General features: G+C 48.4%; 14 protein-coding genes across 14 annotated transcripts; 8 read left to right on the top strand and 6 right to left on the bottom strand.

Moving 5' to 3' along the window:
* Positions 1 to 58: 58 nt before the first annotated feature.
* On the bottom strand, positions 59 to 1,879 carry N7489_000135 (uncharacterized protein; the record flags this gene model as incomplete). Its single annotated transcript, XM_056705891.1, has 5 exons — positions 59 to 701; positions 763 to 1,093; positions 1,154 to 1,329; positions 1,378 to 1,656; positions 1,707 to 1,879. The coding sequence occupies 5 exons, from the start codon at positions 1,877 to 1,879 to the stop codon at positions 59 to 61; spliced, it is 1,602 nt and encodes a 533-aa protein (XP_056570193.1).
* Positions 1,880 to 2,093: 214 nt separating this feature from the next.
* On the top strand, positions 2,094 to 2,691 carry N7489_000134 (uncharacterized protein; the record flags this gene model as incomplete). Its single annotated transcript, XM_056705890.1, has 2 exons — positions 2,094 to 2,151; positions 2,498 to 2,691. The coding sequence occupies 2 exons, from the start codon at positions 2,094 to 2,096 to the stop codon at positions 2,689 to 2,691; spliced, it is 252 nt and encodes an 83-aa protein (XP_056570192.1).
* A 158-nt stretch (positions 2,692 to 2,849) lies between these two features.
* On the top strand, positions 2,850 to 3,185 carry N7489_000133 (uncharacterized protein; the record flags this gene model as incomplete). Its single annotated transcript, XM_056705889.1, has 2 exons — positions 2,850 to 2,933; positions 2,991 to 3,185. 2 exons carry the CDS (start codon positions 2,850 to 2,852, stop codon positions 3,183 to 3,185), a joined length of 279 nt encoding a protein of 92 aa, XP_056570191.1.
* Positions 3,186 to 3,818: 633 nt separating this feature from the next.
* Positions 3,819 to 4,860, top strand: N7489_000132 (uncharacterized protein; the record flags this gene model as incomplete). Its single annotated transcript, XM_056705888.1, has 4 exons — positions 3,819 to 3,930; positions 3,982 to 4,054; positions 4,120 to 4,544; positions 4,616 to 4,860. The coding sequence occupies 4 exons, from the start codon at positions 3,819 to 3,821 to the stop codon at positions 4,858 to 4,860; spliced, it is 855 nt and encodes a 284-aa protein (XP_056570190.1).
* A 1,397-nt stretch (positions 4,861 to 6,257) lies between these two features.
* N7489_000131 (FAD-dependent oxidoreductase) lies at positions 6,258 to 7,223 on the bottom strand (the record flags this gene model as incomplete). Its single annotated transcript, XM_056705887.1, has 2 exons — positions 6,258 to 7,133; positions 7,203 to 7,223. 2 exons carry the CDS (start codon positions 7,221 to 7,223, stop codon positions 6,258 to 6,260), a joined length of 897 nt encoding a protein of 298 aa, XP_056570189.1.
* Positions 7,224 to 7,601: 378 nt separating this feature from the next.
* On the top strand, positions 7,602 to 9,323 carry N7489_000130 (cytochrome P450; the record flags this gene model as incomplete). The annotated part of the gene is made up of 4 exons (XM_056705886.1): positions 7,602 to 7,816; positions 7,872 to 8,402; positions 8,472 to 9,040; positions 9,088 to 9,323. The coding sequence occupies 4 exons, from the start codon at positions 7,602 to 7,604 to the stop codon at positions 9,321 to 9,323; spliced, it is 1,551 nt and encodes a 516-aa protein (XP_056570188.1).
* Positions 9,324 to 9,697: 374 nt separating this feature from the next.
* N7489_000129 (C2H2-type zinc finger protein) lies at positions 9,698 to 10,887 on the top strand (the record flags this gene model as incomplete). Its single annotated transcript, XM_056705885.1, has 2 exons — positions 9,698 to 9,861; positions 9,948 to 10,887. The coding sequence occupies 2 exons, from the start codon at positions 9,698 to 9,700 to the stop codon at positions 10,885 to 10,887; spliced, it is 1,104 nt and encodes a 367-aa protein (XP_056570187.1).
* A 510-nt stretch (positions 10,888 to 11,397) lies between these two features.
* Positions 11,398 to 12,399, top strand: N7489_000128 (uncharacterized protein; the record flags this gene model as incomplete). The annotated part of the gene is made up of 2 exons (XM_056705884.1): positions 11,398 to 12,112; positions 12,197 to 12,399. 2 exons carry the CDS (start codon positions 11,398 to 11,400, stop codon positions 12,397 to 12,399), a joined length of 918 nt encoding a protein of 305 aa, XP_056570186.1.
* Positions 12,400 to 13,147: 748 nt separating this feature from the next.
* Positions 13,148 to 14,816, top strand: N7489_000127 (uncharacterized protein; the record flags this gene model as incomplete). Its single annotated transcript, XM_056705883.1, has 4 exons — positions 13,148 to 13,329; positions 13,385 to 13,784; positions 13,841 to 14,182; positions 14,238 to 14,816. 4 exons carry the CDS (start codon positions 13,148 to 13,150, stop codon positions 14,814 to 14,816), a joined length of 1,503 nt encoding a protein of 500 aa, XP_056570185.1.
* A 760-nt stretch (positions 14,817 to 15,576) lies between these two features.
* On the top strand, positions 15,577 to 17,398 carry N7489_000126 (putative homogentisate 1,2-dioxygenase; the record flags this gene model as incomplete). The annotated part of the gene is made up of 7 exons (XM_056705882.1): positions 15,577 to 15,696; positions 15,757 to 15,779; positions 15,843 to 16,017; positions 16,084 to 16,686; positions 16,745 to 16,907; positions 16,958 to 17,080; positions 17,139 to 17,398. The coding sequence occupies 7 exons, from the start codon at positions 15,577 to 15,579 to the stop codon at positions 17,396 to 17,398; spliced, it is 1,467 nt and encodes a 488-aa protein (XP_056570184.1).
* An 805-nt stretch (positions 17,399 to 18,203) lies between these two features.
* On the bottom strand, positions 18,204 to 18,458 carry N7489_000125 (uncharacterized protein; the record flags this gene model as incomplete). Its single annotated transcript, XM_056705881.1, has 1 exon — positions 18,204 to 18,458. The coding sequence occupies one exon, from the start codon at positions 18,456 to 18,458 to the stop codon at positions 18,204 to 18,206; it is 255 nt and encodes an 84-aa protein (XP_056570183.1).
* Positions 18,459 to 19,789: 1,331 nt separating this feature from the next.
* On the bottom strand, positions 19,790 to 20,562 carry N7489_000124 (uncharacterized protein; the record flags this gene model as incomplete). Its single annotated transcript, XM_056705880.1, has 3 exons — positions 19,790 to 20,037; positions 20,150 to 20,433; positions 20,510 to 20,562. 3 exons carry the CDS (start codon positions 20,560 to 20,562, stop codon positions 19,790 to 19,792), a joined length of 585 nt encoding a protein of 194 aa, XP_056570182.1.
* Positions 20,563 to 20,896: 334 nt separating this feature from the next.
* Positions 20,897 to 21,669, bottom strand: N7489_000123 (Zn(II)2Cys6 transcription factor domain-containing protein; the record flags this gene model as incomplete). Its single annotated transcript, XM_056705879.1, has 2 exons — positions 20,897 to 20,915; positions 20,984 to 21,669. The coding sequence occupies 2 exons, from the start codon at positions 21,667 to 21,669 to the stop codon at positions 20,897 to 20,899; spliced, it is 705 nt and encodes a 234-aa protein (XP_056570181.1).
* A 4,288-nt stretch (positions 21,670 to 25,957) lies between these two features.
* Positions 25,958 to 26,263, bottom strand: N7489_000122 (uncharacterized protein; the record flags this gene model as incomplete). The annotated part of the gene is made up of 1 exon (XM_056705878.1): positions 25,958 to 26,263. The coding sequence occupies one exon, from the start codon at positions 26,261 to 26,263 to the stop codon at positions 25,958 to 25,960; it is 306 nt and encodes a 101-aa protein (XP_056570180.1).
* Between the last annotated feature and the right edge of the window lie 952 nt (positions 26,264 to 27,215).

The raw sequence follows: 27,215 nt of genomic DNA, 5'->3' as shown, positions 1-27,215 counted from the left end.
GGGGAACATTTTCGATATTTCTATTTATGTGTTAGTTGCCTATCACTATGGAAGTCTCTCAATGACCGGCCATGAAGCTGCCCCAAGCCCTCGACAAGTCGTCCGCTGGGATACTCCGCATCAGATTGGAAATTGTTTCACTGCGTTCCGTACGGGTATGTGGTATCAGAACGGTGGCGACTTGCCCTGAGTTATCTGTGCCTTGCCCCCCATACACTCGAGCATAGAAGTCCTTCGTCTCGTATTTAAATACGGGCCATGGTGCACGTCCACAAGAGAACGCAACCAAGTCACGCGCAAACTGAGATGCAACTGCACGCTGAGGCTCTGAAAGCGCCTCATTATAGTTCTGGAACAGATAGGAAACGTCCAGGAGGTGAGTTGCATAGCCCTTCCAGGGACCGTCCCAGGAGTTGGGCTCGTTGAAGTGGTAAATAAAGGCATTCCCAGACCAGCAGTGCCCGTAGTTGAGGACGGGTATGAAAAAGGAGATATCGTTTGCGAACTGGAGAATCGATTTAAGTGCGTCTTCGCCGTGCATATCCTCAGTAATGGTGTATGCTGTGAGGACCTCTTTTGCTCGATCTGCCGAGCCCAATGATCGCGTTAGGGATTCTCGAAAAGCGGCTGCAATCTTGTCATCCTCGTAATTTAGCATTGTAGAAAGGATGCTTGCCTCGTTGCTCGTTAGTGTATCTTCGCTTTTAGTTAGATAGGGATCTCACATCCATCTGGCAGTCGCCAATCATGATTTCTTCACACCACTTGCGGCCTGGAATATCGAGCGAGTCATAGGAGCCTTGATGAATTTCAGCGTATGTATGCGGTTTGAGACCCAGGTCTCCTCCAGCTGCTGGAAGTAGGGGATGCTTTGGTGAACTGGCCTGAAGCAGCTTTTGAGTATCCATTTGCACCAGCGCATTGACTCGCTCAGTAACTGGCCGCGAGGCTAGGCCTAGGCGATCAACAATGGCTTTGTATGTACATTCGGTTACCTGCTCAGGAAGCGGTTGCATGAGCAGGTTCGTGCCACTCATGCTGACCATCCGTTTGAACAAGGGCACTTCCGACTGAAGATGGTGCGTTGCGGAAACTATAACGACAACGCCAATGTCAACTCAAGGCTCTTATAGAAGACAGGGATATAACATACCCCCACCAGCGCTCTCACCAACAAGTGTGATCTGATCAGACTTGCCGCCGAATCCGGAAATATGCTTTTTTATCCATAAAAGGGCAGCCCGTTGGTCATGGAGCCCATTGTTCGATTTGTATCCGTGGGAAGCCAGCTCGTTCGATGTTAAGAACCCGAGGGCCCCGAGGCGATAGCTGCGAACACCTGTCAGTGAGAATCACTATGATGAACACTGGCCATACTTAATGTTCACCCCAATTACAGGCTGTCCTTCCCTTACTGAAAGTTCAACGAGACGACGGAAATCATACTGAGGCCAGGAATTGGCGCCAATGGCAAATCCCCCTCCATGAATAAAGACAATCACCGGCAGGTTGACTCCGGTTGGAATATCCTTTGGGGTCGTGATGTTTAGATTGAGGCATTCAGTGTCGGACTGCTGGAGCTCGGGAATTGGGAGTGTTTGTTGAATGTGACTGAACTCGATGTCGATACCGTTTGATGGCGATGGGACAGAGGGGCTGTGATCATCAGCACTTGCTCAGCATGACTTAGACAGAGGGGACATTACCCCATCGTTGTGGCATCCACGATCTTGTTGGGGTCGCCCTCTAAAATGACAGGGGCGGCCCACTTCCCAGTCAGTGTCGCATAACGAAGACCGAGAAATTGGCGGGTGGAAGGCGAAGTCCAACCTCGCACGATACCCAAGGAAGGGTGGTGGAAATCAGCAATCGTCTCCATGTCAACGAAGATACTCGCACCACTATGTGTTCGCAATGCTACTGCGTCCTGAGAGTTAAAGCTGGTTTTATGTACCTCTTCCCCTATTCAGGTGGGGTGTGGGGAACATACGGAAAATATATCCTGCATAGTACCACCAGAAGGGAGATATCAAAAGGTCGACATCTGTCCTTGACCTTACAAAAATATGAGTTTTACTTTCCGTCCCAACAGAATGACAGTCGAGAAACTCTCTATGCTGCTTTCTGACAGAGGCCATCTGAAACTCGGAGGTAAGATCGGCCTTATCTCTATTGTGAACCTATATCCTCTTCTCGTGCGAGTCAGTCAATCCACACAGTGTTTTCCCCATTTGATTTCCATCTGTATCGCATCTCCAATAGAATCGCTGCAGTTGATGTTCGACCTGTTTCAGACTCCGGATAATTTCTACCAGCATAATCGCCGATATTCCCCAGCATCATCATGTGCGTTACATACGGATATCGACTGGCTCCATGGTACCATCCGCTGATCAAGAACATCTACAGCGTCCTTGATAATTTGACCAAAATAACTGCCCCGGGCGCGTATGCTGTCGTCAAGCCTCTCAAGCCTTAACACATCCCCAATGGCTAGCGGGAAACTGGAACGGCTTTGCGCAGCGGGTATTCGAACATGACTTGCGGGTGTATTTGGGGCTATGGCAGGATCTTAAAAGGCGAGTTGACCAAGGCACAGCCTCTGACTGCTTCTATAAGACCATCTATCTTAATCTTCCAGAGAAGACGGCTATCGACAGTGGAAGTGGGACGACGGCTTCGACATTGTAACGGGCTACTTGCTATGGTTCTGAATCCGGAGGCAGTAAAGATGGCCCAGAAAGAGCTCGACTGGGTAGTCGGATCTGATCGCCTGCCAACTTCGGAGGACGAGCAGAATCTTCCCTAAATCCGAGCAATCATGAAAGAAAGCTTCCCACTGGCGGCCTATGAATAAACTGGTAGTAAGTCTGCCCCAAGTCCTATCCGATCTTGACGGCGGTTGCATTTCTCTAACACCATCATCCAGGGCGGTCCATAGAAACGCAGACATCCATCCAGACCGCGAAATTTTACAGCCTGAGCGATAGCTGAACCATGGTCTGTCCGCCGCAAAGTACATCAACATTGTGGATCCATATGCCCCCGATCACTTCACCTACGCAGCTGGCCAGCACGTTTGCCCTGGAGTGCATATCGCAGCGTGGTCCCTGTTCACCACCATAGCGGGTACACTCTGGGAGCTCGGCATTCAGAAAAAGAAAGGATATACGCGGACCATCTAGATGGTTGATTTGGGACTCTCTATTTTCGGCATTTTCTTCGCCACGAGCCCCTGCTCATCCTCTACAATGAACGCCTTCCACGGCCTGCGCAACGGGATATTCATGGCTAATACAATTGTCGAGAACTTTCTGTGCGTTATGCACATTACTTCATTAACAACTTCGTTGCGGTCGATGGGCCGGCGGCTACGTTTTATATTTACAAGGGTGTTAGTGCCGGATATCTGGACCCCAGACGCAGTACTCCAACTCCGGACATTCATTCTGAATATTCATGGAAATACCATACAAGTGATAATCAATATGAGAAAGCACTGTATGGATTGGAATGGACGAAGAGGGAAAAGAGGGAGAGAGAGCCGGCGGACTATACTTTCCTTTTCCAAAAGAAAAACCTATATACAATCTGTTCTAGCTAACATGTGATGCCTGAGACATCCAACAAATATGACGCGAATCCCACCTCCCCCACCTTCTCCATCCCATACCTTGAAAATTGGCTGTGGGGTACAATGTGGGGGTTATTGAGCTGCTTTGATCAGTGCAAGTCAATGTGGCTTTCATCCCCACCACGAGTATATAAACAGCTAAAGAAAGCTAATAGATGCAGAACATTCGATCGATCAAGAAGGCATGTCTGTTTATTCTTTTGACAAGGAGCAGCTTCGGAACCTGCGTGGTCGAACTATCCTGATCACTGGCGCTGCTAGCGGAATTGGACGAGCGGCTGCTCAGATTGCGCATGGTAGACAAATCCAAAAGTTGAATTGATATTCCTGCTAACGCAAGCACATAGGCCATGGCGCAAATCTTGTATTGGGGGACTTGGATGTAGACGAAGGGAACAAGCTTGTGAACGAACTCCAAGGGTACCACCGCCGATCCACAATGCTGCGCACTAAAAGCTCAATCCATCTAACACCCTCCCTGATAGACCGGTTCTGTTTCGTAAAACCGATATATCCAAATGGAATGATGTTCTATCGCTTTTCGAAGCAGGGGTCAAGGAGTTCGGCATAATCCACTCCGTTCTTGCAAACGCGGGAATGAATAAAGAAGACCTACTTGCAGAATCTCTTGACGGAGATGGCAGGCTCCTTCCACCCAATTTAGGGAGTATCTCCGTGAACTTAGTTGGTGCAGTCTACACAGTCAAAAGTGCTGTGCATTTCTTCAGCAAGTGGCCGGAGACAAAGTGCCAGATTGTCTTGACAGCAAGCGCAGCCAGTTACCTCGAAACCCCTCCACTGTACCTATACTGTGCAGCAAAGACGGGGGTTCTGGGCCTTATGCGTGGATTGAGGTCTCAACTTGTCAGGCAGAACACCACCATAAATGTTGTGGCGCCATGGATGACCAGTAAGAACATCCCAATCGGAAGGTGATAGAGACACAGGTGAAGTGCAGCTCTAATCTTTACTCCACTCTAGTTACGAATATGGTCCCTCCCTCGGTGGTTACGTTGTGGGGTAATCTCCCCGCCAACCAGCCCTGGGGAGTTGCTCATGCTCTTCTCCTACCACTGCTGCAACCTGAGATTAACGGCAAGGCCTTCTTTGTGGCAGGCCATAGAATCGTAGATCTGGAGGAGAAGCTGATGGAGACACAGCCATTGTGGATGGGGGAGCAGTTGAGCAGTGATATCGCAGAGGGACAGCGAAGATTGACAACTTAACTCATTATGCGAAAGAAAGATCTAAAACTAGGCCTAAAGGCCCCCCTTTTCCATCTACGGAGCTTTATTTGTTGCCAGTGCCATGCAGAACCCTATCTGAAACTTAGGAAGCCTCTATTGCGACTTCGGGCTTGTTTCTGTAGTTGTTTTTATCATATTCCAGACTGCCGTTTCCACTAGCGTTTCGACTGACTACTATATGGTGTTTCTAATTTCACCAGCTATGTAGGAGCGAGAAGATGAGAAGTTCGTGCTTTTTGGCTAGCGACAACCTAGTGGGGCTTGCTTTCTGAACTGCGACGACAATGAGTTAAGCTTGACACATAGGGTGTCCTATTATGTTTGCTTCTCAATTCTGGTAAGAGTCACATTACCTCCACGGTCCATATGCTTCTGACTCATGAAAAACACAACAAGGTATGATTTGGAAACAACATCCTCGTACGGACGGATTTGTTGAGGTCCGGTCTTTACAGATCGGCAGTATGACCAGGCCTCAACACATTATGACGACCAACGTGGACGAAATGTAATGTTTATACGACTACACATTTTTTATGTACCATGCAGTCCCCGTACGTCATATCCGTGTGGGGTCGGTATCGCCAATGTAAGTATAGTAACTACATAACTACATTGGACACGAAATGACTAACTAGCCTATCACTTGGAATTTTAGACAGAATAAGGATCATTATAGTATGGTCATTTAACACAGAGCTATGCCACGAATAAAAGTTTATTCGACTGTTTACTTACTTGTGTATTTGCCTGAACACTGCTTCCTAGAAGTTATCGACAAAAGTAATTGTGAATCTCTATCTGCTGCCATCAAGTTGATTTAAATAGCTTCGTGGGACAAGGAAACAACAGCACAAAAGCTAGAAAGATCTAGCGAAACGAGACCAAAGAGAAAAGTAATATCTGACAAAACCTCATGAAGGCATTGCCCGCAGGAATGCATTAGACTGTAGTCTCATCACAGGTTTCCCGCAATGTCTTTCGGTTTCTTGTAGTGTTGAGTGAAATCATACTTTAAAGCATTGATACCCAACGCCATCTCTTTAGCAAAATCAACATCATTCTCAGCCTTCTTGCACAGTGTCATAAGGTCATCCTGGCCTGGGTCAAGAATTGTATCAGGATCACTCTCAAACATACGTCGCAAATTTTCACTGGACATAGGGTCAACCATCTCGCTGTACTTGTGTCTTCTCACTTGATCGTAGACCTCCAAAATATCCGGGCTTGCCTGGTTGTTCCAGATACCAACTAAGCAGTCACTCAATCCGCCGACATCAACAACTCCACCAGTCAGTCCAAGTCCACCGCTGTCAGAAGATTAGTCATTGTTCAATTTGAGTAACAGAGAACGAGGGTTTAGAACAGGGAGAGCCTTACAAAGGGTTGCATAGATGGGCAGCATCCGCAGCCAGAAGAAACCTCCCCTCTCTCATTCTCTGGGCTAGCCGCTGATGCACACGGTAGGGACTGAAACTTGCGAGCTTGTATTCCTTTGGAGATGGATTCCCGGGGAGCATCTCTCGGAACTTCATAGGCTGGCGAGCGACAAGCTCGTCATGCGTCAGGCCACTCTTCTCTCCGTATGAGACACGCCACATGCCGTCCTTGCTGATACGAGACGCCATATGCCAATGTTCCGGATGGATTATGAAGTTAGCATCCTCGTATCCATACTTATCAAAATCATAGTAGACGTTGGTTGCGACGATCTGCTCGTCCCATGTAGTTCCAGGGAATGTCCAGTCACCATGCAAAGATCGCCGGATTTGAGAGCTGGCCCCATCACATCCGACGATGTAATCAGCCTCCATGCTAACTTCGTCGGTGGGCGTAGTAACTTTGACCCATGCTTTATCATCATCCTGTCCTATGTCCGTGACACGGTGGTTCCATTTGATTTCGGCACTCTTTTCGCGCTCTAGGTGTCGGAATAGGATCTTTCCAAGCCGGTCCAGGGGCAGACAGGCCACTCGATCCGGATGGTCACCGAGGACTGCGTTGTCGATTCCAGCCAAGTAGGTTCCATCAAGCTTGCGCCAGCACATCTTTCCAGGAAGGAAGCCCTCGGCTAGAACATCATCGATGACTCCTGCACGACGCAACTCATGGACGGCAGGGGGCCCGTAGTGAGTCGCCCGCGGTCGATCGTCCAGTCCTTTAGCTGCATCGAGAATAGTGACACGGATGCCATGCTGGGCCAACAATAGTGAAAGTAGTAGTCCGGCGGGACCCGCACCGACGACGATGATCTAGTCGCAGACACAGTTAGATCGTGAGACAAGGTCAACGCGGGTGAACTCCAACTCTGGTGCAACTACCTTGAAAGGCGGGCGTGTCATGACGAAATAGGTATCTCGGTGTTTATCGCAGTATTTGAGGTCTTCAGATGTTGGATTGTAGAGTAGTAAGTATATGTAGCAACCTTGGAATAGTAAGCAAACGTTCTAACCATCACCGGATAAAGAGTGAAATTGTGGGGGAGCCCAGCAGTGCCGAAAGTAATAACGCCCACCTAATTATTTCTTTCGAGGAAAATGGAAGACTCAATTTGGGAAATGGTACTATGCGTCAGTTGAGGATAACTACGCCGACCTAACTCCCCCACATTGCCCAAATCTTTACCCCACGACACAATCCTGGATGAGTCCATATAAAATATTGGCGCGAAATAGGGACGAAAAAATTACAATCTCTGTCATCTCAATTGGTGTGATAAAATGGATACAGATGGAGGCCTGGTTTTTACCACTGGCGTAGTCGGTATCATTGCTCTACTTCTCGTCCGGTATGCCTACACGACCTTCCGATGGCATAAAAAGTACAAATTGCCACCGCAGGTACCAGGAGTCCCGATCTTTGGAAATAGCTTCCAAATTCCAGCCATACAACAGGGACCATGGGGCAAAAGACTAGCAGAGAAATACGGGGAGATGTATGACTATAATTCCGGGCATCGAGTTACCTCGCTAACAAACTGACCTTGTAAGGTTTACATGCAAATTTGGAGGCAGCACATGGGTTTTTCTCAACTCGTCGCGCGTGGTCACCGATCTCATGGAACGTCGCGCGGCGATCTACAGTTCCAGGCCCCCTTTTCCTATGACACAAGGAATCATGTCAGGGGACTCTCGGATCGTCCTCATGCCTTACAACGATCGATGGCGGCTTCTACGGAAGATCATGCACCAAATTCTAAACGGGAAAAACCAGGATATTTTCCGGCCTTTCCAGGATCTTGAATCGAAGCAACTTTGCTGGGACTACCTACATGCTCCGGAAAGATGGTGGTCTGCGAATGGACGGTACGCTAACTCTGTTATCATGAGCGTTGTCTTCGGGCGCCGGTCGCTTCTTGATGACCCTGAAGTGACAGAGCTATTCGAAACAATTGAGCTCTTCCTAGAGAACCAACAACCCGGCGTCAACATCGTGGATGCTTTCCCAGTATTTGCCAAACTGCCCAAATTACTCCAATGGTGGAGGCCAAGAGGAGAGGCAATTTTCGAAAAGACCAAAAGGTAAACAGCGTTTCGTCCCGAGGAGTCTCGGGTCTCAAGCCACTGCGTTGTTTAAGTGACTGACCCCAGAGTGCTCCATAGAGTTTACAAGCGAGAACTCGCCCGGCTCGAACAGAGGATCAAGGACGGCACTCAACGAAGATGCTTCGGGGTAGGCTTCCTCGAAAGCAAAGAAATACAACAGATAGACGACACCCAGAAGCTCTTCGTGTTTGGATCACTGATGGAAGCGGGAAGCGACACTTCGCGTGTCACTATTGGTCAAATCATTGCCGGGGCTATCTGTTACCCTGACTGGGTGGTAAAAGCGCGAAGGCAACTCGATTCCGTGTGTGGTGCAAATGCTGAGCGACTGCCGCAGTGGGAAGACAGATCCCTACTTCCATACATTACGGCAGTCGTGAAGGAAGGATTCCGCTGGAGACCCAACATTGCTGAGATCGGTGCTCCGACTGCACTAACCAGAGATGATGAGTACGAGGGATATCGTTTCCCTAAGGGGACAATCTTTACCTGGAACGCGTGGGCAATAGCCTTGAACCCAGATGAATATGAAGAGCCGGAACGATTCTGGCCCGATCGGTTCCTCAATGATGATTTGGACAATGCTCTGAAAGGTCACTGGGCTTTTGGACCTGGTATGTCCTGCTAATGTGGCTTTGAAAGTATGCTAACTCACTTGCAGGTCGACGAGTGTGTGTTGGTTGGAAGGTCGGGGAGACAAATGTGTGGATTGCCATTGCTCGCCTGCTCTACTGTTTTGACTTTCACGAGGTATCCGGGGAGCCAATTGATACAATGCGCATTCCTCAGCTAACCAAAAACTCCCCACCATTCTCGGCTAAAGTGACCGTTAGAAGCCAGGCACACGCTGCCTTGATCCGAAAGGATTGTGAGGCTGCTGCGAATGCGGTGTACTAGCCCTGCCATAGGTAGACACGCTCACTGTGCCACTTTCAATTATTACTCAATTCCAATTATGCAAGTATCAAACATAGAAGCATAGAACAAGTAACTGCATCAATACCATTTGGCCTCCGTCGTATTTATTCGTGAGCCTAATCGGGTTTAGTTCCCCGCATTTTCACATTCCCCGCGTTTAGGCGAGACACCGCCAACTTGATTTCCCCACACGTTCTCTCTTTGGCCCAATATTCAATTCAGTCCTAGCGCTTGAGACGCCCATCTATTGGACGCTGTAGCTACGAACCCTCATAGCCTTGGGGACCGGGGTAATCCGAACTCATTAGCACGGAGGGAGAGCGTCGTGGTTCCCCTTTGTTGGCTAACTCACTATGGCACCCACCAAGCAACCGAGGATCAGCGATAATGGCAAAGAGCCTAGAAGGTTCACATGCATGAGCTGCAACAAGTCCTTCAAACGCAGTGAGCACTGTGCGCGCCACGAGTTGATGCATACTCAGGAGCGGCCATTTCCTTGTCGGAAGTGTGGGAAACGGTATGGCCGGAAGTAAGATATCCTTCTTCAATTTCATATTTCCTGCCTGCTTCCTATTCTACGGAGTGATTCTGATCGATTCTCAGGGACCTCCTGCGTCGCCACGAACGTACGATTCATGCAGAACAGTATGTCAACAATGCTGGCCATGATATGCCAGAGAATTCTCCTTCCTCAGACGCTTCCGAGAACCCCGACCCCTGCGACCCCCCCAATATGGAAGACTCCGATAGCGAAGGTCCCGCACTGCATAATATATCGTCAAGCCTACCGCAGCCTCTGGGGAAAGGTCCCCTTCCACAAGAGACTCAGGACAACGATGTCCCCTCTATGCCGGGCGAGGTAGAATCAAGTCTCCAGGTTGCTCCACTAATGTATCACGCCAATGGGCTTTCACTCCCTTCGGGGCCTTCCCTTTACCAATACGGGCTTCAGTTTCCATCACTATCCACTGTCGGTGGCCACGATACTCCAACCGGATCTGACCCTTTATTTATGCATTTATTACTTGGAGGCACTCCTGGTGCGACCCGGTATACTGGCATAGACGACATAAACGGGGTTGTCTCAGCCCCGAATGGAGAGCGCGAGATACCACCCACCTCCACTTCATCCCAAGATGTTAATCACACAAATCCAGCAGCAGAACATCCAATAGGAGCAGCATGTGGCACGACACTAGGAGATGGCTTTCTCGACGGCCTAGGCTCTTTGGACTTTCAAGCGGATCTAGGGACATCGCCTTCACATACGTGGTCTAGGGATCCAAGTAACCTGACACAAAGTCTCCCCACCATTCTCCAGGAGAAGTCTGATCAATCTCCACGATATATAATCAACGAAACAGACTTCGAAAGAATTCACAGAGATGCCTCGGTGCAACTCGGAAACCCTGACCCCGATTGTAACTTTTTTAAACTCAATGAGCTGCAGCAGTTTATCAAGAGTTATATCGAATGTTTTCACATACATCTGCCATTCATTCATTTGCCATCCTTCTCCCCCTCGATACGCCATCTCCCTTAATACTTGCAATGGCAAGTATTGGTGCACTGTACCGTCTGAGGCGGCGTCGTGCGTATGACCTTTTCAGGTTGTCAGAGACAATAGTAAGCCTTGGGATTCGGCATCGGTCTGCCTCCTGGATAAAGGTTAACTGACTCCCATATATGTTTCATCTGCAGCCACCTCGAAACCAGATGGCACGTCTCGGCCTCGGTTGTGGGTCTTGCAAACTAAGATCCTCCTAACTATGTTTGCTGTATTCAGCCATCGGCGGAGTCTTGCTTCGGAAATGTTCAGCAAAATTGGTTTTATGATGCTGGTCCGTTCATCTCAGCCCATTGTTCACATTTATTTCATTTTGATGAGAAACTTACCCCTCAATAGGAATACCAATGGAGGAGGATTGACTTGCAAAACCTTGCTACGAACCGCAAAACAATGACATGGTCTGATTGGATCAATTTTGAACAAACGAAAAGGGCGCTCTGTGTCATGTTTATCCTAAGTGATTCGCTTATGATCACATTTAATATGACGCCCGGTTTTGTAATTGACCGGGATCTCATGATCGAAGCCCCTGCTAGCAACGAGTTATGGGCGGCTAAAACATCCGAGGAATGGGAGGAACTGCAGAGATCCCACCCCAACAGCCCACAGCATACCATTCAGAGCATTCTAGAGTGCATGATTCGTGCCCCGCCAACTCCTCCAAACAGTGAGCCTTACTGTATAAGCGGATTCACAGCACTAGTCGTCATGCACGCCATAAACATCTACCTTTGGCACCTGAACCAGCTTGCGCAAACCGTCAGCCGTTTCTCTCTGGGCATTTGGCCACATGAAAACTTACGAACCACCTTGCTCCGAGCGGCGATCTCAACACTAGAACGGACTGAAGCTGCCTTACAGGCGGGTCGATCTTATGATTACAAGGTAGCTTGGGATGACCCAGAGCATACCCTTGTTTTCAACTGCAGTGCAGTACTTCGTGCTGGCTACTCGCGGCTTTTACCGCCATCGCATTCATTCAACCGCTTAGCGCTCCTTGTGGATGATCACGAGGCGCTGTCACGGGCAGTAAAGACATATGTAACTACACCGCTGGAAAGGAATGAATTTGTGACCAAAGCTGCAAGCAAGGCTTACGAAGGGTTCAAAGGCCCAGTTACCATAGGTGCTACGCTTGTTAGCAAAACCGCTGCTTTCTCCTGGAGTATTGAGCATGCGGTGGCTGGGTGGGATAGTGGTGAGTCTTGTCGTCTCTCCTTCACATTCTCATTCATTCGTTTCGTCCTATTGGATCGACTGGCTAATTGATCTCTCTCCTCAGCCCTTCTATTGACCAAGTGGGTCCATAGCATGGAGGTAGATGTAGCCGGGCAACAGCCCTCAAATGAAGAATTACAACTTGTTGACGACCTGAGATCTCTACTCGCTGAGGTGCAATACGAGCACGAACCAAATATCGAAGGTTATTCATTGGCTGCGCTTCTGGCTCGCGCGTGGGCGGCCTTACTTGGCGATGTACATTGATACCTACTTCACCATCTGATATTTGCGTTATCTAAGGGTCTTACTTTAGGTTTGGGTTTGGGGGGTTACTCCCAGGATGGCGGAAATCTTGAGACTGCTCGCATTGGAATACCAGAGGCAGGCTGATTCTGTCCTGGGAGGTATTGAACAATGATCACATATATGTCTTTGTTGCTGTTGTTGAAAATAAACTCATATCCTAGTCGGGGATGAGTCGCCAAAGCCATTCTTGGTGTGCCCGGGTAAATACCCCACATGCAATCCCTTCCCCCTTTCCCCAACACCAACCCCAATTGTGACAGTTCAAATGAATACATATGTACAACCATTTCAACAGTCGTCAATAATTGTAAATATTGTCCTCTTTCTTGCCTCCTGCACTGACAGGCTCCACACGTTTCGTGTACCTCATCTATGACAGCCTGGATAACCTTGGAACCTTCTTAATTCTCTATATGCTCCCACTTTTATGTCTCATTTCAACAATATCCCCTAGTTATAGTAGAACTGAGCATATTAGAAGAAAAGAAAACAAATCAAATCATGTTACGGATAGTTGTATTAATTTCTCCCCACACGAAAAGAACCCCACCCCAGCAAGTGTTCCCGCAGCCCCACGAAGAGTATGGGCATATCAATATAGTCTCAGGATTTGTTGAAAGACCATGGAGCTATGTCAGCTAACCTTGGATGTTTTCCCATGTTTTCAAGCTGCTACCTATCCAGTTCTAACGTTTGAGGATTTATCATGGCAACTCCGGAAATCCAGCACCTCGCTCTGAATGCCACATTCAAGGGCATTCGGCGTGATGATCAAAATGTGCCGGTGTACCAGTTCCTGGGTATAAAATATGCTAGTATTCCGGCCCGGTTTGAGCTGGCCGAGCCTATGCGCAATTTCGACAGAGTTGTTGATGCCTCGAAATATGGGTAACATGAACCACGTATGAGGTACAATTGAATCCAATACTGACATTGGATACAGCCCAGTGTGTCCTCAACCAAGTTTAGATGTCCGCCATCTACTCCGTATTCCAGAGGACTTCGCCATTGCCCCCGAAGTAGAGGATGAATTCGAATGCCTGAATCTAGATATCACATCTCCTCCCAAGTCGAACACAGAAGGCCCTCTTCCTGTCCTCATCTGGATACATGGTGGCTCTCAGATCGTCACATTCTGCTCCGCTGCCTCCAAGTTTTGTGACCCGACCAAAATTGTCGCAGACTCTATCAAGGCCAGAAAACCTCTCATCTTTGTGTCGATCAATTACCGCCTGAATATTTTCAGTTTTGGAGATGGCAAAGAAAGGAATCTGGCTCTGAAAGATCAGCGTCTGGCTATCGAGTGGGTGCGACAAAATATCGCAGGTTTCGGGGGTGATCCTGTAAGTCAAATGTACAGCTTTTTCTGCTAATATGTGACTGTGCTAAGTATGTGTAGGAGAATATCACCTTGTCGGGCGAAAGTGCTGGTGCTGTCTACATCCATGCTCATCTCATAACCGGGCCTCCTGTGAAAAGGGCCGTCATGGCATCTGGAACTCTTTTTTTGTCATCGCCACTACCAGTCGAAAAGGGAGAGGGTCTTATTAAAGCATTAGAGGCAAAGGTCCGCGAGCTTGGTCAAACATCACTACGCGATTCCGCCGTTACAGTATTGATTCAAGCACTGAAAGAGTGTAATGTGAATACAATGTGGATCCAAGAGGAGCCTGAACTGACAGGATGGGAAACTCGACCAGAGCAGGTCGAGGAAGTGATGATTGGTGATGTTGAATATGAGGTAAGTAAAGCCCTAGCTTTCCCTAGCCCTTGAGCATCATTAATATGTGCCTCAGTCGGTTATTTGGCGAAATGGCATCGAGCTCCTCGACGGAGAGACAATCGCAGCTACATTTGACAATGCTAAACAATGGGGCACCAAGCTTCGCAAAATGTACCAAATAGTCGGTGATCGCCCAACTGCTGCGAAGCTTGGCGCTTTAGATCTTGTCAATGATGCCCGGTATACTCTCCCAGTTGAGGTCGTTGCGGACAAGTTACGGACCGCATCCAAGCGTGTCTTCCGATATGTGATAGATCAGCCCAATCCCTGGCTACCTTCGAGTCGTGCACACCATGCCGTTGATCTACTGTTTCTCTTCGATGGGGTTGATCTATCGTTTAATCCTGCGGCTAGCGCTGTTGGAAAGGAGATGCGGCAACGTTGGATTTGGTTTGTCAATGGTGATGAACCTTGGTCTGCAAATCTGAGATTTGCTTATGGACCTCTTGGGGAATGCAAGGAGATTGATGAGTCGCAGTTCGCTGGTCGTCGGAGAGTTGGGCATTGCAATGCGCTTAAGGAAACAGGGAATGACACGTTTATACCTATTGTCATTTCTCTGACTGCTGGGAGAATTAGTCTGTTAAATTAGTCTGTTAAACTGCATAGTCTGAGTACCAGACTGAAAATAGACAGAATCCAGTCGAGACTAATCGCAAAGTAATATTTTCGTTATTCTATATATTTCGCCAATTGCCGGAGTACCATGACCATTAACAACACTGAACACCAATTAATGACCCTAAGACCTCACTTCAGATTCTTAACATCTCGAGAGTTGAGCAATCATCCTAATCCCGACAAATTTCAACAAATCGGCCCTTAACTCCTAGTCTCTCTCCGCCCGCGCAGCCCCCACCGGTACTCAGCTCTTTCTCATGTGGGGTCATCTGGCCCCACGTCGCCTGCTCGCATGTGAACGACATTTCCCCTAATACATCGCCTGAAGCTGGTCTACCATACGAGCCCGGTAGTGGATTGACCATACCTTGCCGAGATTTGTGGGGGGAGACCCACCGGTAAGTCATTCAATGCACCAAAATGGCGCATCCAGATTATGCTTCGTGGCCGTGCCGGGTCTTCTACGAGATATCTTTGCCTTGCTACACATTTACGCCCCGGATGTAGACGGATGAAGTGGATAATTTGGCTGGCCGTGTTGGGCTGCGTTAGTTCCATATTGACTGATTGGTCTCGCATGTATTTGGCCTATTCACCCACGTTGAATCACACATATAAGACTCTGTCTTGCCCCCCGCCCCCATCCCGGACTTACTTAAGAAAACGAATAGAACAACCCCTACTTTGTGGATTGTTTTTTACTACCTGATATCTATCCATTTTTCACCACCATGTCTGCTACTGAATACTTGTCGGACAGTGGGGAGTATCAAAAGATATTTCACTGGGCTGAGACCCAAAAGGATGGAACTATCCCTTCCTTCAACACAAGGCGCAACGATCCTTATGAGGTATGTTGGCCGGTTATTGTATCCCCTAAGTTATTATGCCTTTTACTAACCATTATATAGTATCAGTCCGGCTTTGGGAATGCGTACGTATCCTTGCATACATATCTAACGTCGGCGACTCGAAGCTGATTTAAGAACCCTTGTAGCTTCACATCCGAGGCAATTCCTGGAACTATTCCGCAAGGCCAAAATAACCCTCGCAAAGTGAGGTTTGGTCTTTATGCCGAGCAGATTACTGCGACTGCTTTTGTGGCTCCACGACAGTGCAATAAGAAGGCGTGGCTATACCGTATCCGCCCTGCTGTCGCCCACCAGGGTTTTGTAAGTAGTTCTGCTTTATTTCTCTTCTTTTTTATTTGTGGGTATCACTTCTGACATCTGTTACAGACGGAGATGCCAGATAACGAGGATATCGAGGCAAACTTCCTATCCTTGAATCCACGAATCCACGTATCCCCTACCCAGCTGGCATGGCACCCCTTCGATATCCCTGAAAGTGGGGAGGTCGACTTTGTCTCAGGATTGAAGACTGTCGCCGGCTCAGGTGATCCGATGTTGCGTGAAGGCCTGGCTACACATGTCTATGTCGCCAACGCAAGCATGAAGAAGAAGGCGTTTGTTAACTCCGATGGTGAATTTCTCATTGTTCCACAGCAGGGAGCACTCGACATTCAAACCGAATTCGGGCCTCTGTTTGTGCAGCCAGGTGAGATTGTTATTATCCAGCGCGGTATCCGCTTTACCGTCAGTCTTCCAGATGGTCCCTCTCGTGGGTACGTCCTCGAGGTCTGGGGCACGCACTTTGAGCTGCCAGAGCTAGGACCCCTTGGTGCTAATGGTCTTGCAAATGAAAGGGACTTTTTGAGTCCTCTTGCCCGGTATGAGGTGGGCCAAGAGCGGTGGGAAATTATTTACAAGCTTGGGGGTAAGTTCTTCAAGAGTACTCAGGACCACAGCCCATATGATGTTGTAGCGTGGCATGGAAACTATGTGAGTTTTGAGGCATTCTGCTGTTGAATTCGGACGTTAGTCAACTGATCCTGTTTAGGTTCCCTACAAATATGACTTGACCAAGTTTGTCAACGTTGGCTCCATCTCCGTGGACCACATCGATCCGTCTATCTTCTGTGTCCTGACGGCTAAATCCCGCGATCCCACTGCACCCCTGGCTGATTTCCTCACTTTCTCACCTCGCTGGGATGTTGCCTCGCGTATGTTCTGTAAACATATTAACTCGTGAATATCGCTAATAGTCTCAAAGACACATATCGCCCCCCGTATTACCACCGCAATGCCGCATCCGAACTAATGGGTCTGATCTATGGCGGTTATGGTGGTCGTTCGGACGCATTCCAGCCGGGAAGTGTGTCATTTGAATGTGGCAGTATGATCATCGTGGAATTTCCCCGACCTAATATGAGTCAATGCTGATACTTTCATAGTGGTGCCCCATGGTGTTGCTTACGACGAGTTCAAGGAGGCCACAGATAGTGCACCACCAGTGATGCAGATATCCGAGGCATCAATTGCGTTCATGTTCGAGTCTTGCCGCCCCTTCGCAATTACTGATCATGCGTGGAATAGTAATAAGAAGCATGAGCATGAGCCTAAGATGTGGAATAGCCTGGTGGATAATTTCTCGAAGCACGCCAAGGAGGTTGATGAAATCATGGCTAAGGCGAAGAGCCAGAGTTCTTCATGAGTAATTCAGATGTATCAGTCCCTTCTGTGTCATTTGAATCAATTACTCGACATTGCTTGTCCTGGATGGCATTCCCGAGCGCAACTGATCCGCTAATATTCTTTTCCGCCCCGAATCAAGTTCCTTCCAAGATGGGTATTTTAAGATCACTGGTCCCACTCGTATCTATCATAAACCTCTTATTTTCTTGTGTTCTATAGCCTATACAGCCCAGATACCTCTTAATCACGAAGGTATTCCTTGTCACTTCACTGATCTGAGCTTTTGACTAGCCCGATCACATATTTCGCAGTGGCTTTCCCTGTTTTCTGCATTGCACTAGAAGCGCTTTTCAGCAGGTCACGGCAGATCTCGTGGCGTCTAGTAAGGCGTTGTGTTTGTCTTCGCCTTGAAAAGTGTGGTTTAACATCACTCTCTCAGCGATTTTGCACCAAGCCGGAAAACATCTTCCTCTGCGTAGTGCTTCATGATCATCGTCCATTACAGATGCCAACATATAGGGGTGGACTGGAGTAGCACTGGGGAGGGCGAATCTCGCATGAAGTTGCTGAACTCCGGAAACTGTTAAACATCGAAACATCTTTCGAACAGACGTTGCAAGAAAATGAATTGTAAGATAAAAAGCAATTTGTAATTTTCAAGATGACAAGAGACACAGTGAAATCAAATGAACCAAACAAGGTTAACCCCGGAGACACTCAGTATACTTATGTCATCCGAGGAATGAAAATGATCGAACATGTAGAGCCCCAAGCCCCAAGGAGGAGACCCGGGCTATGCACTGCCGAGGTAGGCATTTGATTGCTCATTTTCGGTACCACATCCGGGTGATCCTTGTTCTTCTCATTTTCTTCTGCAACTGGAAGATCCCATACATGAGAGCCTCAGCTGTAGGTGGACAGCCGGGCACATAGATGTCCACAGGAATGAGTCTGTCAACGCCCCTGACGACGCTGTAACTGTAGTGATAATATCCGCCACCGTTCGCACAACTTCCCATGCTAATGACCCACCGAGGTTCTGGCATCTGGTCATACACCTGTCGCAGCGCCGGCGCCATTTTATTCGTGACTGTTCCTGCTACAATCATGACATCCGATTGTCGGGGAGAGGCGCGAAAGATAATTCCCAGGCGATCCTGATCATAGCGCGGTATCGACAAATGCATCATCTCTACCGCGCAGCAAGCCAGACCGAAACTGAGTGGCCATAGTGATCCCTGTCGGGCCCAGTTGGCAATGCCATCTAGTGATGTGCTATACGTGCGTAAGTCAGTCCGAGGTTAGGCTCAGTTGTCGGAGTGGTAATCCTTACAGGACATAATCCACTGTCTCTTTTGGCTTTTCGTCATGTGGTAATGCAGCTTCGCGGTGCACCCTTCCAGTTAAAGGTGAAAGTGCCTGGGAAGGAGTCGTTGCATATTTCGCTTTGGACGTGGATGAAACCGACCTCGAATGGACCAATCCGTATCGTGGAAGCCGAGGCTTAGGAAAAGGTTTGGGCTCTAGAGATAGCCACGGCAACCTAGGTTCTTGGAGCTGTTAGCGAGAAGTGAGGTTTAAATTCCCTGACCAGTATTCGGGCGTTCGCACTGTTAATTGGAAGTAACCTTAACATGGCTCTTAAGTGACTTGATTTGGATACGGTAATATGGGTGCCTGTGAAGTAGAAGAAGATGCGTTTAATCCCCCTTTTTTGCTCACTTATTGTAAAATGCCAATAATCGTCATGGGCCACTTATAAAGGTACCCTTGATGTGGGATACTTCCGATTCTGCCTCTTGGTGGGATATACCCGGTCCTGAGCCCCACAGGAAAATTAGAATTTCTCGTATGGCGACTGTATCTTTCCCAAACGCGAAGCTTACTATTCGACCTGGCAAGAGTTGAACAAGTAGGTCTACAAATCAACATGATCCACCGGTATGTTGAAAAAGATCTACTTCCGTCAAGTCGCACCATAGAGCCATCGAGCCTTGTCAAAGTGATGTAAATCAAAAGGGGAATTCTTGGTACTTTCCCCTCTATCGATCTCTAAGAGGAAGTGCTCCATAGTCGCTCTTACTTACCTATATGTGTACACACTAATCCGTCCACGCTACGTTAATTCGATATCAGAAGTGAACCGTCCACCGGACGGAAATGCTGTAGCTACTTATACCTGCCTTCAAGCTAGTCTACTAACAAAATTACTAACCCACGAGGACCCACGATACCCATACGTTAGATGGGCTGAAGGGAAACGTTAGGCAGAATGGGCTCCAAAGTTTCGATACGCGTAAGACCAGACTAGCTACGAAGCTACGTAATACCTAATGCAATATGATCAGGTGCGTTTGTGTGGCTTCATCTAGCATGGCCTTTGTTCTATTTTTGATTGCTCTGAACGGACCTATGCTTTCTGAGTCAGACCGGTTCTCTGGAGTCGCACAAGATCCTCATGCAGGGACTCCCGTAACCAAATAGCTGTATGGCCCATTGATAAGCCTTCGTGGTCTACACGAAGCATAGCTTCTGCAAGCCACCAGAACTCCATTGCATACTTCATGAAACCAACCTCATGCCTTTGCTGGTCGGTCGTTCTTTCCATAAGATCATCCCACAGTTCTCGCCATCTGCTGAGCGCCGTCTCGATCCTATCTGAAAGATAAAGAATAGTCTGGTTTTTCTGTGCCGTAAAAATTATGTTATGCAGGCCTGTGATTGGCTTGTTAGTGGAATTCTGTCCAGGGGAATTTGATCTTCGGCGTACCTGAAATTCCCATAAAAAGGCTACGGATATTCAGGCCTCGCATTTCCTCACTGTCTATGCCGTGCCACACTGGCCGCATAAGGATATTGAGTAGCTCAGAAAGGGACAGTCTTGTCGGCCTCGCCATTGCCAGCTGATGCATTTCAGACTGTGAGCCGAAGTTCGTTGAAAAGTGTTCATCCACACATGGGAGGCCACCTGTCATTTCAGCAGGAGATAATCGAGGGTGTATGCGACGGAATATCAAGAACTGCCCATCCAAAAGGAAGGTCATCGCAGTGATCCTATGATCGGAAATAACGCTTAGAGGCCTCGCCTAGTGGAAACAAGCGAGGAGAACGAGGAGAAGCAATGACGCACCTGACCATGATTTCGTTTTGGACAAAGGCCTCATAGTCCGTTTCAATACCCATTGTTGACGGTATATCCCAGTTATTTCGAATTGAAGTAAGTGAGAGCACACGGACGGCGCTTAATAACTTGGGGAAGTATTGGTCGCAAATCCTTTGCTGTACCAACCAACTATCGGTAACAACATCAGCGGATATTATAATTGCCGCCGCTTGGAGAATTTCCATCTTTGTTTGTACTGGCAAGGTGGACCTTTTAGAGATGATGTCATCTATCGCATCAGTCTCAAAAATGAACCTTTGAACCAGATTGATAGATTGCCTGCATCGAGGCGAAAGAACCAGTGATCCAGCAATGTATATTGCCAGAAGCAAGTGTGTCGATATATTGTGGGGGTCAAATGAAGGCGGGTGAACTAGAGGGAAATTATGGTGAACAAATTCAAAATATGCATCAATGGTAATACATAAGGTTTGTGTGGACATCTCGTGTCGAAACTGATCGATGTCAGATGGTTCGCTGTTTGAATTTCGCTGGCGGAAGCCCTCTTCAAAGTCCTGGAGATCATCGAGCGCCCGGTTGACACGGTCCTGAAGAGGGTCTTCGGGCAGGTCAAATATCCAGGACCGAGTATGGCTACCCATCGATCGCTCCTGGCAGTCAGTCGTGTCATGCCAACCAAACAAATCCCAAAATCCATCGAGATATGGCGAGCTAGGTACGTAGTCGGCTGGGTCAGTGATCTGACCACCCAAACTCGGTATCCCATGATTATATCCGGGCGATCTTTGAGCTAGGGTCGAGCTTGGTCCAGTAGTGTTTCGAAAATCGCAGAATGAATTTTGGGGGTCGGCATAAGTAAGTAAAAATGGAATGGCCATCTTTGACCTCCCAGGTCGCTGGAATGGTAGGGTACGACGGTCCGTTGGCTTAGAAGATGTTGTCTCGCTGTTCACTCTGCGCATAGAGGCAGAGGGCTGAGTCGACTCTAGAAGGGCATAGTGACAGGCTGAGTCCGATTGCTGGCACCTTGCACATGGGTGCTCTTTATTGCAAGCGACCTTGGCGCGAGCACATCGTTCGCATGCGGTGCTCTTAGGTCCACGCTTGTTCCTGCCCGGCAACCTACGGTTGTTCCTCTGGGAGCACCTTTGGGCATGACGACGCATTGTGTCCCTAAATCAATGTTAATTGATGATCTGATGCTGATATCGACATATAAGATTGGCGATTCGACGTCTTCGCAAGTTGAGAAGGGAAGAAAAGAGTGAAACTACCAACAGAGTAAGGGGGAGCAAACTTACGTCCTTGCAAATTCCCGAAGGCAAAATGCACAGGCGAACGGGAGTTTGGGGCGATCTGAAACAATGGTCCTTGTTAAAGGCTGGGTCGGATAAGAACGGAAAGGTACTACGTACGAGTTGTCTGGTGACGATGTAAATGACTCAACGACTTATACGATTTCGGGCAGTCTGAGCATTGGTGAGAGCTCTGCATCTTTGGGGAGCCCATGGCGACACACCTGAAAGTGTGGTAAATCGCGAACGGGAGCCTTGGTGATGTCTCTTGCCAGACCTGGCGGAGAAAAATGGCAGAAAACTAATGGCGCAGTTTCCGTGGCTTGTCACGTCGAGCTATACAAGTCCTTAAGAGATTCAGTCCTAAAGTTCACAATAGGGTATTATCTCTCTTTTATATAATTGAGGTAGTATAAAGGCTTACTATCCGATAGCCGAAACAAACTAGTCTAGATTAAATGACTTGCTGGTGCTACTCTCGATGCTAATCTCGATAGTTTTATCCCAATGAGAGGCTCTACCTCTCGTAAGTCGGTTACGCCGTTAATCTCGGTGAAAAATTCGGTAAAGGCCCATAAACAAAAACTCTCGACGAAAGTACATATAGACGTTAAGGCTCTGATCGGAGCTGTATACATGGATAGTGGAATAGACGCGGCGTAGGTTGTCTCTATCGCTTCCGACGCAGGTTTGATTCGAGCCCATGGGTTATTCTGTCGTGCGCTCAACATCCTATTGTCTTAGGCGCCCGACGACCAAAATTGTAAACATGGCCTAGCCGTTTATCCTGGCTCACTCGCCTGCTCTACAGACCGGAATGGCCCAACAGCAGCATATTGAACAGTCGCCTTCTTCGCCTTCTTCAAGAAAACCCATAATTATTTTCTGCAGTTCCCTCGATGCTCGACAGAGAGCAGTCGCCTCTGCTTGGGGACGCCATTCGACGGCGCCTCCAACCCCTCCGTCGAACCACCAATGCGAGACCCTCGGTCGGCGAGCCTCTGTGTGGATCTTACCACATACTCTTCTCGTTAACGTTTGATATCGGCCTTCGCTGGATCGCAAAATCCCTATCATCGGCACGGCAAGCAAATGGGATGAGCTGTCTGCCTCGCCTCTGATCTCCGAGGCGAACACAATGCCCCTCTTGAAGCATGAGACCACCATCCCTCCATCTAATGTTTTGGACTTCTCCTCAGTCGCGCAAAACCTTGGAACACTCTCCGATGTCCTTATATTATCATGACGTTTATTTCGGGATCCCTTTATACAATGTCTGGTTTGGGCACCGCCTGCAAAGTGCCTGCCCCGACACCACCTATTTACGCGCAATGGTGCCGCTAGACATGTTTCATTTCGAACCGGCGGTCGTCTTCTCTTTGGAAACTATGGCAACCAATCTCATATCGGGTCTATGCGACGAGTCGATCACAAGATTATACATGCATGCTGATACAACATTTGAGGGAGTAGGGACGATTCAGACCGTTTCACTATGTAAAACGCTGTATTCTTGAACTTCAAGGCGTTACGTTACCACTATATATTTTCATGCGCGTTACAAGGTTCGATTCAATTATGGTCACGGGCCGAACCGTTTGGTGGTATATCATCCTCCGTACGGGCACATATTCAATTGAAGAAGCATGCGGAAAGTAGGAAACGTCTGGTCGCACACTGCTAGCAGATGCCATGTAGTGAATATAGGATCATTAAAGTATATCGGACGTTGTTCTTTTGCATCTCTATGATTGCTAAGGGTGATAGTCTCATGACACGCACAATATATATCGGAGCCTGGTATATCTGAGCGTGACGCTCACGCTCAGATATAGTGGTCCTTTTGGCTTAGTGTGTAACTCGCCAGCCCAGGGGCAGGCTGCAACAGATAGTAAGCTTTGAATGGTACCTACGTTACGCCTTAAGCTCATAAAATGAACAGGTTCCTGAAACTCAAGTTTAGCTCTTCGACATCATATTCCTCGTCCTTATTCTTCACAAAATCACCAAAACCCGTATGAAGTCCGGGTGTTTCAGTATCAGACATGTTAGTGGATGCGACACTGTCAGCGCTCTGGTATGGTGAGAATTTTGGTTGGCAGAGACCATTTACCACCCCACCCGTGGAGGGATTCCGGTTTTGCCATAGGAACTAGATGCTAGAAGCTGTCCATTATGAGAGATACTGCTCGAACTGATAATGATGCCCGCAAAGAGTTCTCCCTACGATGCTAGTAATGGGATCCTAGAGCCGGATTATGGTGTCCCGGGAGCCTGCCGCAAGTGTCTCACCATCGGCGTAGAATGAAACATAATGAGTCCAGTCTAAATGTCATATTTGACAAAACGCATTCTTCGTGAGGCCATGTAAGCTAGGGTGCGATACTTCCTAATACACTTACGCGGATATTAAGAAATTCGATGACCCCGAATTACCAATGAATAGCGTGGAGTTAAAATTGCCCCAGCAAGCTTTGAAAACAACCGAAAGGCTCCATAAGCACAGAAGCACGAGCAATGAGGACACTTGAGGGCTATAGTACCGATGATAGTGATGATGAAAGCGACCAGCTTGACGGAGCCGAAGTTGGAGATTGTGAAGACATACTGGAACATTCAAGACCTATATTAAGATATTTGATGGATCTAAGTCCATCTTTGGAGTCACCAGCGGAGGACTCTTCGCTAAGTGGCTTGGAGACCTCGACACATCCGACGAGCCTAAACGCCACGGACGTCGAGCAACCGTCAACGAGCGCATCGCCGCAACCGTGTTCCATATCCGCATCAGAGTTATGGAACAGTTGAAAGCAAAAACCACCCCTGTCCCTTCACCGATATTCATACACACTGCGCCGCCTTCGCATCTCATACGACGACTAATTCCGCATCAGCCCAAAAGCGAAGGGGGCTTTGAATAAGGTATCGAAACTTCTCTTCCTGGGTCTCATCCCCCGCTAGGTTCTATTTTATGATATTGGACCGTGTATGGCTGACTACCGTGTTTCCTGCAGAACGAGGCCCGCCCTCATCGTTGCCATAGCTCTAACCGAACCCAAACATCAGAATGGCGCCCGGGTCCAGACTGTGACCAAACGCTTTGCAACGCCTGTGGTTATGATGATACTCAAGGACCGTGCTGGGACCTAGGATAACACCATAACCACCAGAGACCTATCATTTCCACGGATGAACACGACACCAATCTAGGGTGGTCTTATTCCACAAGGGACAAGATCAAGTACGATTCGCCGTAACCTGACTAGGTCCTAAAGAGGTCATGAGCTCGAGTTTGTGCAGTGGTGTCACTTCCTAATGGTCGTACAGTATCCTCTACGCATCTACGCACACCTTGTTGTCGCTACCCACATTCTGCGACCGCGAAACCAACACCTTACTCGGCCATCCCTGAGATTTTCGAACTTGAAACCGGTTCTCATTGGCGGAATATGCTGCGCATTCCGGCAGGGCTAACCTGCGTTCTCGTTTACACCTAGATCATTCAATCCCCAGCATCTCGGCTCTTCTTCATCACCGCCGCCACGATACCTTCCTCCGATTTCCAAGACCCCTCGCTCTCCGAGCTCGTTCAGACTCTCGCGGGTACCGACGACTTCAACCAATGGCCAACCAGCCTTCGACAGGCTCCCAACACCTGTGACACTCGGATATAACAGGTCATCATGGACAGGAAATATAGCGATTTACGACCAAGCCAAAAGCTCCATTGCCACGCGCACCCTTCTCAACACCCGCGACAAAACACGTACCCCATCCGACCTACGCCATCATGTACTGAATCTACAACATGGGGGTTCTCGCTCACGTCAGTTACGCTATGCTTCTGGGGGGTTTCTGGAACAAATGCTTCTCTTGTAGCTTGGTGTCGTCCTCTATCTCCTTATTGAACAGCTTTCGTGACTCTATCAATCAACTGAACTTTCATGCTCTATGGTCTCTGAGTAGCTCCAAAGAGTTTACATGTGGATTTCTCATCTCCCAGGGTTCAATTGGTATCCCTCTTCCTAGACATTCTCAACAACTCACATTCTGGATTCTGGCCTACATTTCCCAATTGGCCGCATCCCTCTATCCCATCCACCGGAATACTCACCCTGTCGACCTCGTTTACCAAAGCCCGCCATCTCCCCGCATTGCTTTATGTTTCATGAAGCCCACAAATACGACCACCCCGTCTTCGTGTATCCACAACGGCCTGCTCCCAGCCACCTTCCTCTTCGTTCGCGTCTGATGTTGCCCGCATAACTAGCCGTCTCAATGGGTAAACCTGGTGCCGAGGGGATATGATAGACCCGGCAGTTATTCCCTTTGTGGTGCTCCCTCGGTCTCCGGGCATCTGTGTGTCCTGGTCTACTTGATTCTTCAGAGTTGCTAATGTTGTCGTTTGTGACTGCGTACCACCCTCACCGGCAGTCGCGGTTGTATCCTCTTGTCCTATCCCCATAGCGATAGAGTCCACTGACTGAGACTGTCCCTAGTGCCCCCGTTTCTCTCGACGCCGTTTTCGCCCATTCGTCCTCTCCAGTGTCCGGCCCTGGCCTTTTTAGATCAGCTCTAGGGCCATTTCAATACCTCTGAGCTCGGCTACATACACGGTGGATATGTCGTTGTCGCCTATCCGCCACCCCCTTTCGACACTCAGTATGTCTGTCACGGCTGCAAATCCAATGCGCCCGGTGCCTGCACTTCCACTGGTGAGTATCCCGGTGGTGCCTATATCTCTCGCTTTATCGTGCGATGTCCTCGGTATTTCACAGTCTTCGACGAACACCTTTAATGACGCAGACCATAGTGCCTAGACGAACGCTTGTTCGTTTCCCACTCACCTTGTGGAACCATAGGTATCAACCCTTCTCCCATACCTGCGCCTCCATTGGTATCCATACTCCACTTTCCCCGTCCCCTGTGCTTCGAGCGATGATCAGGAGGACTACTACATATTGGAGAAATCCAGATAGAGATTGCAGACGGCCTTATTGTATTATACCACAAGTGTCCTCAGCACCTACCAAAAATGAAGCACCGTCCAGAGCGTTTTCCCTCGTAGACTGTATTGCCTATACTTACCTGGTGGGGCTTCAAATGCCAAGGTGGTACTGCATGACACAAGGACCGTGCACGTACGTACCCGTGGACGCCATGCCAAACATAGTTTAGCGTGTAACCTTAGCGATCTATAAATCTTACCCCGAGGCCGCATCTCAACGACCTGTATCTTCAGTCGACGCGTTTCCGTGAGACGTACCTAGCGGGACAGGATCAGAGCTGGAATATAACCGCGTCGGTGTATGGTGGTAATATTATCTAGTCGTGTAAGCCTACAGAATGTATGCACTGTCGCATCTTCTCATTACGACTCTAGGGACTACATTAATCATAAGAAGTGGGCTAGACTC

Source organism: Penicillium chrysogenum (assembly GCF_028827035.1).
Source record: "Penicillium chrysogenum strain IBT 35668 chromosome Unknown utg000001l_segment0_segment0, whole genome shotgun sequence".
In the NCBI taxonomy this organism is placed as follows: Eukaryota; Fungi; Ascomycota; class Eurotiomycetes; order Eurotiales; family Aspergillaceae; genus Penicillium; species Penicillium chrysogenum.
Note: the sequence above shows the minus strand (reverse complement) of the source record. Positions and strands in the feature narration are given on the sequence as shown.